General features: G+C 41.8%; 1 protein-coding gene across 8 annotated transcripts in view; it reads left to right on the top strand.

The window, feature by feature from the left end:
• MEGF11 (multiple EGF like domains 11) overlaps positions 1-5238 on the top strand; it is a 377432-nt gene extending 372194 nt beyond the window's left edge. For 5 of the 8 annotated variants that reach the window (XM_043919854.1, XM_043919855.1, XM_043919857.1 and 2 more), the window contains 2 exons: positions 3867-4073; positions 4702-5238. In XM_043919854.1, coding sequence (XP_043775789.1) covers positions 3867-4073; positions 4702-4871 — 377 coding nt within the window. In that variant the 3' untranslated portion in view covers positions 4872-5238. Of the gene's footprint in view, positions 1-3866; positions 4075-4701 lie in introns of those variants that run through there. The other 3 variants (XM_043919863.1, XM_043919865.1, XR_006343947.1) reach the window with 2 other exon arrangements.
• The last annotated feature ends 5804 nt before the right edge of the window (positions 5239-11042 follow it).

Here is an 11042-nt window from a genome sequence, read left to right on the forward strand (position 1 = left end):
AGTGCAGACACTGGCGCAGAAGTGGGGCTATAAAAAGATGAGGAAGTGTCCTAGAGCAGCTGGTTATTCTTCCCCTTGCCCCGCCCTCCCGCAGGGCAGGCAGGTAGATGACTCAGCTGGAGAAAGGAGGAGCTTCCTGAAGTATAGTCTTCCAGCTGGCCTTGCCCTCTTCTCCAGTCCTCAGAAGTAGAATCCAGATTATTCTGTATTTCAACACCCTCCCAACGCTACCTCAAAACACACACGCACATGCGCACACACTCTTCTCCATCATTTTGTCTTTACCTCTGGCCCCTTTATGGATGATACAGCTGCTCCCTGAGACTAGCCCCCATTCCCACAAAACCCAGCTTCTCTTGTATCCACTTAGGTGCATTCCCTGCTACAGAGCAAACTACTTATTTCCCCCAAACCTGAAAGCAGCCAACTTTTCTGGTGGATACCAGAGGAGCACTACTGGTTGGCTGAATCGCTGTTAGGCAAGGAGCTAGAGTGTCAAGGCTTTCCCACTGCTGTAACAATTGGTCATGGGATGTCCACAAAAAGCCTACAGCTTGGCTTTCTCAGCAGAACTGGGCCCCATAGGTAGAACACCTTCCTTGTTGAGGGTGAACTGTATCTTTAGATACAGATACAGTTTGCGGTTAGGATATAAGAGAGGAAGTTGTGGCTAAGTCAGGTCCAACCCTTCTGTGACCCCATGGACTGTAGCCTGCCAGGCTCCTCTGTCCTTGGAATTCTCAGAGCAAGGATACTGGAGTGGGCAGGCATTCCCTTCTCCAGGGGATCCTCTTGACCCAGGAAGTGAGCCCCAGTCTCCCAAATTGCACAAAGATTCTCTACCATCTGAGCCACCAGAGAAGCCCATAGATAGGGCAACAAAATGTGAGGGGAGAATATCTTGATTGGGTATCAGAGAAGGCAGGGGCTGTCCTAACTTACTAACATTAGGCAAACTTTATGAGCTTCAGCTTCCTCATTTCTAAAGTAGTAATACTAGTCTTTACTGCCTGGGCCCCCTGCACAGATGTAACAAGAATCAAATGATCTAACTGGAGTGAGCGGAGACGCGGAGACCAGCTACATGTGCTATAAAGCCAGCTATCACTAATCATCCAATTTTAGAAAATATGTAACTGAGTCAGGTGCCAATCAAAGCAAAAGGATGTGCCTGCATGGGGAGGAGGGGCGAGGTGTAGGACTTTCCACTCAGGGAGTAGCCCTTCTTTAAGCAACACTGGAAGTCCTCAGCTTCCATGTGAGAGCTGAGTCATATACTGCCTTACTACTTGGCTGGTAAAGTCAGAGAACCTCAAGTGGGAACAGTTGGCCAGCTGGGGTTCTTGGACTTAATTAACCCCAATCCACTTATACTAAGGAACAAAGTATTAACTAGAAGCAATTTCATGTGGCTCAGGTAGGCCATGACCAAGGACCCACAGCCACCTTCCCCCCATGAGCATCTCACCAGCAGTTAGGCCAATCCAGCCTCCCTTTAGTCTCTGCTAGGGCTGGCTGTGACTGCTATCTAGCAGGGATGTTTTCTCGGGACTTCCCTAGTGGTCCCGGGGTTAAGAATCAGCCTGCTAATGCAGGGGCATGGATTGGACCCCTGGTCCAGAAAGATCCCACCTGCCAGGAGGAACTAAGCCTGTGTATCACAACTGCTGAGTCTATGCGCTAGAACCCAGGAGTCCCAACTACTGAAGCCAGCCCTCGGAGCCCGCGCTCCACAACAAGGAAAGCCACCACAATGAGCATCCGGCACACCACAACGAACAGTTGCCTCCACTCACCACAACTAGAGAAAACACCTGAGGGCAGCAACGAAGACCAAGGACAGCCAAAAGTAATTTTTTTAAAAATAATGTTTTCTCCTCTCTAGGGTTCTAGGCTAGAGAGGGCACGAACTAAGAACCGACCCAAGGTTCACATCTCTCTCTCTGATTGTGGGCTAAGTTGTGACACAATGTGCTCTGAGCCTGGTTCTGGAGCTTGCTTTAATACTGACGAGCAGTGTGACTCTGGGGAAGTCACTTCCCTATTCAAACCTCAATTTCCTCATAAGCAGTAAAGCGGAAGGGGAAATAATAATTACTGCTGTGCCTACACTAGAAGGAACTAATAGGTGAATGCAGTTTGTACAAGATTGAGGAAACATTAATTGTGAAAAGAAACATAAATAATCCTCCACTAACAAAGTGTTAGTCGCATCTGACTCTGCGAACCCATGGACTATAGCCTGCCAGGCTCCTCCGTCCATGGGATTCTCCAGGGAAGAATACTGGAGTGGGTAGCCATTCTCTTCTCCAGGGGATCTTCCTGACCCAGGGATCAAACCCAGGTCCCCTGCATTGCAGACAGATTCTTCACCAACTGAGCCACCAGGGAATCCCAACAAAAAAAAGTAAGTCCCCTCCAACCAGCAGTTGTGGGAGAAGACTCCTGGGGTGGCACCCATGTCAACTACTGCAGTCACGTGCAGTGTTCTGCTCTCACTGGAGGTACCTCCAGTCACCTCTTGAATTACATTACCACTTTCACTTCTTTACATTTTTATTAATTTCACAAGCTGGAGGCAGAAGGCATAGATAAAAAGCAGTCCAAAATGTAATCTATGGTGGTTCTAGGGAAAGATCATCTGAAAATTTTACCATCTGCTACCACTTATAGAAATTTAGAGCTGAGAAATAGAGAAATTTCACCATCTGCTACCACTTAAAAGAAATTTAGACTTCTTAGATCACTCTTGACTAAAGTCCCTGCAACTCAGTGCTTATTTCTAGAGCCCCCTGGCTGGCAGAGCCTCAGAAGGAGGGCCAGAGCTGCCAGCTTAGAGTCTCCTGCTTTTTCTGGGCAAATTCTGCCACATTTGAAACGATCAACAAGAGGCAGTAATTTTCCCCCAAAAGGGAAAAATAGCAGAGAGACTGAAGGAAGGGTTCCCCTTTCCTTGTGACTCCCAGTCACAATGAAAACCTTCTTCCTCCAGTGGGCTACAGTTACCTTGCTTCATATTTGGAAATTAGTTTGCAACCTTTCATACCCTAATATACTCGGAAGTCTTACGGATGACGCACCTGAGAGACGCTAGGAGAAGCAGTATGAGTTCTCCTGGTATCACAGAAAGATTCTGCTAAATTATATTTCAGTGAGCATTCAAAGAACAGGAGTAAGTGACCACACAAGATATACTGCAGGCTTGCTAGAAAATAGGAAATTCCCAAAGCCTAGCTTGAAACCGAGGTGCTTTTTAAACCTGTTACACTTCAATCTGCCCTGCCTCTGATCATGAGCTTCGCAAGAGCATGGATACTACCTGTGGGCTGCCTAAAGGTTGCCAGATTGCTGACACTTGTGCCAAATCACACACCTACTGCTGAACCCAAGCTTAGTCGTCAAAAAGAATTCAGAAAAATGATGTCACAGAAAACATACAAGCCAAGGAGTCCTGAGGCATGGATTCAAGTATTGGCACTGCCATTCATGTGCCATGTGACCTTAGGCAAGTCACTTCCGCTCCCTGGGCCATCATCCTCTAAAATGCAAAGTCAACTATCCTTGAAGGATTTTGTAAAAATTAAATAACAGATGTGAAAGCACATTATGAATATCTTGAATTAATCCCTCTCTGATGCTCTACCTGACTACTAAAACAAAAAAGTTCTTATCCCTCCAAAAACACGTTTCTTTAAAAAAAAGAACTCTGCTTACCTCACAGAAAGCATTTCTCAACATAGTAAGTGAGTCTTAGACTGTCATAGGCGTTTACAACTTCACAAGTCTGACAGCACATAAACTGTACTCTGCTTTTGGTATTTAAGCTATGTCCTTGTTTGTCCTAAGAAATTTCTCTTGCCTTGCAGATTACATGAAAGAATCCGTGTGCAGTTCTAGCACTTGTTCCTTGAATAGCAGTGAAAACCCTTATGCCACAATTAAGGACCCACCCATCCTCACCTGCAAGCTTCCAGAAAGCAGCTATGTAGAAATGAAGTCGCCTGTGCACAGGGGGTCTCCGGACACAGATGTGCCATCCTTGTCGACATCTAATAAAAATATATATGAAGTTGGTAGGTGTCTCAAATAAGTAACTTAGTGAAAGCAGGGCACTAGTGCAGCATCTGAAGTAAAATCAGCCCTCTCCAGTCCCCTTTTTGAAAACATCCCCTTCTTCTGTTGTTTTTTTTTAAGAAATTCAAAGTGAACTGTCTTTCCCAGGACCTCTATCCACTCTCAAACAAGAAATCAAATTCTTGTGCCAACTCTGCTTTTAAAAAAACACTAAGTATGAAGCAAAAATACTGGGGGTGGGGAGCTGATACACACAAACACACACTCTTCAACTGATTGTTGACCCAAATTCCTGTTTAAAACAGAAAACAATCAGAACAGTTTGCAAGTTTTGAAATTACCTTGTTCTACTTTCTCCCAGTTGAACCCATGTCCCTGGGTTCACTGATAATACTCCTACCGATAGGATATTCTAAGTCCCTTGGTTTTGACCAGAGCTTGAGATTCTGATAGCACACTCACTTAGGTTTTCAATCTCTTGAACAAGCCTCAGTCCTAACCCTCATACACTTATCCTAAGTCCTTGGTTTCTCTCCCCACCAAGTTAAATAGAATTCTCTTCCCCCGCCCAATAAGGCAACTAAAGCTAATCTGTTCTCTGAACTCATTTTTCACTATATTCCTTAGAGCCCACAGTCAGTGTGGTCCAAGAAGGCCGCGGCTGTAACTCCAGCTATATCCAGAATCCATACGACCTCCCTAGGAACAGCCATATTCCTGGTCATTATGACCTTCTTCCAGTAAGACAGAGCCCTGCCAGAGTGCCATCCCAGGACAAGCAGTCTGAAGAGGGATAAGCCTCTCTCTTGCAATGCGCTCTGCTGAATATTCTCTGACTCTCTGAAAGAAGACAATCTCTTGACTTGAAATAATGGTACAGACTGACTCCAGCTGCGTATTAGTTATAACATTCACCTGGAACTAAAGAAGAGCTTCCAAGGGACTGGGTTAGTTGTTCAAAAGGTCTGTTCTCAAAATCAAAATCTACCACCCACCCATCCCCAACCCCAAATGTTCTGGATAATATGATCTTTTAAAACATTTAAGATACAGCTACTCATCAACATCAGCTAAATATATATATATATATATTTATATATTAAATTATCTGAAACATGATGCTTAGAAAGCATGTAGAATAGGTTTTACCAACTTTCCTAAGAAGAAAGGGAACTGGGGAGGTGAGGGGATTACTTTGAGGCACCTGAAATGTATTATGTACCTTTAGTTCCTGTTACCCTCAATTATCTGCTTTATTGCCGAAGATAATTAGTACATAGACACAAACTGTGCTAACATCAATCCTAAAGCACCTGTACATGTATGTCAGGTCAAACAAATTATAACAGCCAAGCTTACAGAGTTTAATATATAGTCTAATGCTGACAACTTCAATTTTTTTAAAATAAAACTTTAAGAAACACAAATTAACTCTCCCTCTTCTGCCCCTGGTAGTAGTAGAAGAAAAAAGTTTCCAGAGTGCAGCAGCCTCTTTCAGTCAAACAATGATTTCTATGCCAGCTTTACCAACCAAATCTTGCCAATTCAAAGTTCAAGAACATCACAAGCTGATCCCAGCCTTCTTGTGTCTCCTTAGCTATCCAATTCCTGAGTCATCCCATACGAAATAAAACTCTGAGATGATGCCTTTCAGCAAGCAGTCATAGACTGGTAGGAATTAAATATCCCTACAAATGGTTATTTGGCCTCCCGGATTTATTTTGGTTGACATTATGCTCTCAAGCATTTCTTCATAAATCTTGAGCTTGATGTAGTATGGAACCTAAAAGTGTAGAAGAGATTAGACTCCCACTTTTAGGAAGTAGAAATCCACTTCCTAAAAGTGGATATAGGAAGTTTAAGTTGTTAAAGTGCATTATGCTTTTTGATGGAACTAAATGAAATGATTAAAGAATGGACTGTAACAAATTGCCGTGACATGATGTAAAAACTTTAAGTACATGAAGTACTTCCACCTTTCAAGCACCACCTACTGAGATGGCCGAAAATGTATTACAATGAGCTTAATGCCCCTGATTCCAGTATTTGGTGTATCTATATGTTCCACTTTAATGAATATAAGTAAACTAGAGCTCAGATGGGTCAAAAAGCTACCACTCCCAAACCCTACAGAGGACCTCCTTGCAAGAATTGAAGACCAAAAGGGCAAACTGAGAAAACCAACGGCCACCCTGATACCACTCCATTCCCTGATTAACAGTCCAGGCCATAAAAAACACTTCCAAAAAGGTATACAGAAGAGGAACCAAGTGACTGTAAATGACTGCAAAGCTGGAACAGCTGCTACAGGAAATGTGGGAGTTCTGAAACCCTTGACACGCTGGAAGTCTGCCATGGAACCCATTAGTTTGGGCAATAACCAGCAAAAGCAAGAAAATAAATGAGTAAATCCTCCCTCCCCCACTTCACTCAAGGCGTAAACCAATTTTATTGTTAGGGGAAAATATAATACTTACATGAATGCTGCATGTGTGCATGGGAGCAAGTGATCAGCAATAGCAGATTTACTTTCCAAAAAGCCTTATTAAAATATAAATACTAGAAAATTACTTTGTAGGCCCAAGGAAATGTTTCTCATACATATGTAGAAATATAGATAAGAGACTTACCTCGGTATTCCAGGGCAACAAGTGCTCAAGTATCTTGTCAAGTAAGGATCTGGAAGCATGGTGAAGTCAGATCAACAGGAGGAACTTGTCTCAATCCCAGGTTTTACCTTCTTCCCCCACCCTGCGTGTACAGTAACCGCTGCCTGGCAAATAGCAAACAAGCAGCATCACTCACGTTTCACGCTTCACCTCTTTTTTGCTGAGTATCTTCTGGGCAAAATTCAGCAAGAGGTGACATGGTGGAACTGCAAAAGCACTGGGTCAACATTAGTGTTACTTGCCATCTCTGGGTTCCTTTTTTCCCCATGTATGAAAAAAAGGGGAGCAGAGACGGGTAAGGGAGCTCTAACAACCCTTTAGCTCTAGCATTCTATGATTTTCAAAGAAATGTAATACAACTCAAGTCAGGCAAAACAATGGAGAAGGGAAAGGCAGAGGGTGTGATTAATCTATTGTGACAACAGCAGCCTTCACATATCTAACAGTTACTGATAAAAGACATTTCAATCTAAGAGAGCAACTGCTAGGAACTTCTGTCTAGCACTGTCACAAACAGGTTCATGGTCAACCTAAACACGTGCACTGTACATTATATTGGCAACTTGGAAAAATCTGTTCAATTACTTTACAGAAATTAAGTTTTGACTCAGTGATGTGCATATAATTCAAATGAATAAGAAAAACACAGTTATTGTACAATAGCGTAATGCAACTATGAAATGGCAATACTTTTTTAAACAATCCAGATTTGTGATATATTTGTTCACTGTGCAGAGGGATCATACCTTGTACCAAATAAAGTGGATTTCTCAAACTAATTTAACAAGAATGCCTACTGTTGTGCTGCACACTGAAAATGTGTCTATAATCTACACCTTAGGTTTAAAGGTACAACTAACCTACATTTTGTGTGGTCACTCTAGAGAGCCAGAAGAGCGAAACTCATCCTAATAAGAGTTTGAAAATAAAGTGAAAAGGTTCTATCAAAGTTGTAAGAAGAGAGTCTCTTCCTTTAAAGTAATGAATGGGAACAACACATTCATGCCCAAAAACTGTTGAAAAACTGCACACACATCAGTATACTCAAATAGAGAATTCCTCTGCTTTCACAAATATTTGGACTCAAAGACAACTATTACAACTTGTGCTCAGCTCCAAAGGCACAAAGGTACTTCTATGGAAAGGAATAAAGGCAAGTGTAATGGCCACATAATTTGTATAAGTGTAATGAATAGCTGTCTGCCAGTAGAAGTTGTCACCCACTATAGTACTCTGGGTGCATCTGTTTTAGGATCTTTTAAAACATATGCTTGTGACCTAACTGGTAAAGAAGCAGCAGAATTAATTTTGTAATAAAATACAGATGCTAAAAATAGCTTACTGAATGCATTCAATGGTGTATGTTTAAAATTTCTCTCTTATATTTTCAAAGTTTTATATGTACTCCTCAAACTTAAGTCAAATTAAAGCCTTTCAATTTGTCAGTTCACAAGGCTTAATGTGGTGGTCAAATCAACTTAATAAACTGCCTAACCAAAAATAAAGTATTTTTGCAATTTAGAGATTAAGACTCATTCAGAAAAGACACGACAGACAATCCTCAAAACAGGGAGGCTGGGGCTTTGACATCTAAGTGAAAGATAATACATAATCAAGAGTTGTAAGGCTAAAAAAGGTATTTACTGAGAATAATAGTGTTTTAAGTCTATGACTTATGAGACTCAGAATACCACCCAATACCATAAATGATAACAATAAATGATAAAGGCAGCCGGTTGTGCACTCAATCACTGCAAGCTGTGCACTCAATACAGAAGATTCTAGAATGATACTACAGGCCATTCATTAAGCCAGAGGAAAGACAGAAGAGGCCCAATTCATCTGTATATGGCAACAGAAGATGGAAAATCTCAGAAGGGGTGGATGATGGATACATAAAGGATTCATTATATGATTATATATACTTGCATATAATAATTATTAGGGCTTCCCAGGTGGCTCAGTGGTACAGAATCCTCCTGCCAATACAGTGAATGCGGGTACAATCCCTGGATTGGGAAGATCCCCTGGAGAAGGAAATGGCAACCCACTTCAGTGTTCTTGCCTGGGAAATCCCTTGGACAGAGGAGCATGGTTGGCTACCGCCCATGGGATCACAAAGTCAGGCTGAGCACGTATGTAATAATTACTATATATTATTTATGTAGTAATTTTATATAAAATTTTTTAAAGATGCTTAATCTAAATGGTAATTCTCAGACTGTAGCTCCCAAGCTAAACTAGAATGAACCCTAGGATTTGGCCCTTCACTCTTTCCCATGCGCCTTCTTTATTGTTTCAACACAGGGTTGTAGGAGAAATAAACATTAGGGATGTGAGTATGAACAAAGCATTTTCCCTACCTCTGTGGATCTTACAATATAGCAGAGATAAATACAGGGCCCTGGTGATTCAGTGGGGTGGTGACTATATATTTACTTCTTTCTAGCTTTCTGCAAAGCTAGACGGACTCTGAGCAGTGGTTCAGTCCAAACCAAGAGGAGGAGGAAGCTCTAGTCTATAGCAACAGTTGTCAGATTACCTCTTCATTCCAGTCTGCCTCCAAGGGCGCTGTTTAGCCCAGCAGATGGTCCTGCAGAGCCTTGGGAGTAAGTGCTGAAAGCAGTAATCTTGCTCATTTGGATGGGGATAACAGGGTCTGAGATTTTGTGGTCTAAGGCAAGGTTAAGTTACAATGACTCAAACACAGGAAAGGAATCCTGTTGGCTATTCTCACCACCATCACTGGTACTGATAACAGAGTAGTTAACAGCCAACACACAAGACATCTGTGCCAGGACCTATCAATTCTATGCTTAATTATGTTAAATAATTCAATTCAAATGTGGAGACTACTAATAATTAAATTACAAGTTTTTAAAGGTTCTCTCTCCCAAACACAATTATATTTCAAAGTATATATTAAAAGCCAGCAGAATTTTAACAGTAAAAGCCCAAAAAACAAGCAATTCTCAGTTCACAGTTGACAAAGCAGCCCCTCAAGTGTTTCTCCCCCCATAGTACATATGGTACTTTGATGCATATTGCTGAAACTGACAGTCATTCTGCAAATGTTCTGAAAGCTTTCGTCTTATTTAATGGCGTTAACATGGAAATAAAGATAGGATTTTAATCAAGTTATTGTAAGATCAAAAACATCTTGCAAAGTGTACATCTGATTTTAACTTAGCTATTAAATTTAAATTTTAGTTAGAATGTATAATAATTTGGCTCTAGTACCTGAAAAACATATTCATAGGATTGCTGAATTAAAGCTAGGATACACCCCCAAAATGATCTAATCCAGTCCTCTGGAGAAAGTGAGGCTCAGAGACACAATGACTAGAAGACCTGTAACTAATGTCCAAGTTTTTGTCACCCACTCTATCATACCTACCACGTTCAATCTTTTACCTCAGAATTTAACATACTTTCTAATTTTATGCCTGTATCAACTTCCTTTCAAATATTCTTTCTCTATCCAATTCGGTTTTTAGGAAAATGGATACTTCAATAAAAATTCTCTCAGTCTAATCCTAATGGTCTCCTTTACTTAAATGGTAGTCACAGCTGTGGTTTTTCCAGTAGTCATGTATGGATGTGAGAGTTGGACTATAAAGAAAGCTGAGCACCAGAGAATTGATGCTTTTGAACTGTGGTGGTGGTGAAGACTCTTCAGAGTCCCTTGGACTGCAAGGAGATCCAACCAGTCCATCCTAAAGGAGATCAGTCCTGGGTGTTCATTGGAAGGACTGATGCTGAAGCTGAAACTCCAATACTTTGGCCACCTGATGTGAAGAGCTGACTCATTTGAAAAGACCCTGACGCTGGGAAAGATTGAGGTCAGGAGGAGAAGGAGACGACAGAGGATGAGATGGCTGGATGGCATCACTGACTTGGTGGACATGGGTTTGGGTAAACTCTGGGAGTTGGTGACGGACAGGGAGGCCTGGCGTGCTGCGGTTCATGAGGTCGCGAAGAGTCGGACACGACTGAGCAACTGAACTGAACTGACTGAATGACATTAGCATTTTGTATTAGATCATTGTTACCATCAGCCTCCTACAATTTAAGACATTAGAATGACAACTCCAGTTTATTTGGCATATTGTATAGATGAGTGGAAAAGCTGACCTGCCAAATCCCAGGAAGGGAGGCAGCTCCAGCACTGACCCAACCAGGAGAACAGAAGGCAGATCTTGGGCACTAGTTTGACTGCTATGCTAACCCACTAAATGTATCGGTGAAAGAGGGTCCTTTCATAGGTTTTGTTCATCTTTTTTTTTTCCACACAGGGAA

This window comes from Cervus elaphus, chromosome 12 (assembly GCF_910594005.1).
Source record: "Cervus elaphus chromosome 12, mCerEla1.1, whole genome shotgun sequence".
Taxonomy (NCBI): domain Eukaryota; kingdom Metazoa; phylum Chordata; class Mammalia; order Artiodactyla; family Cervidae; genus Cervus; species Cervus elaphus.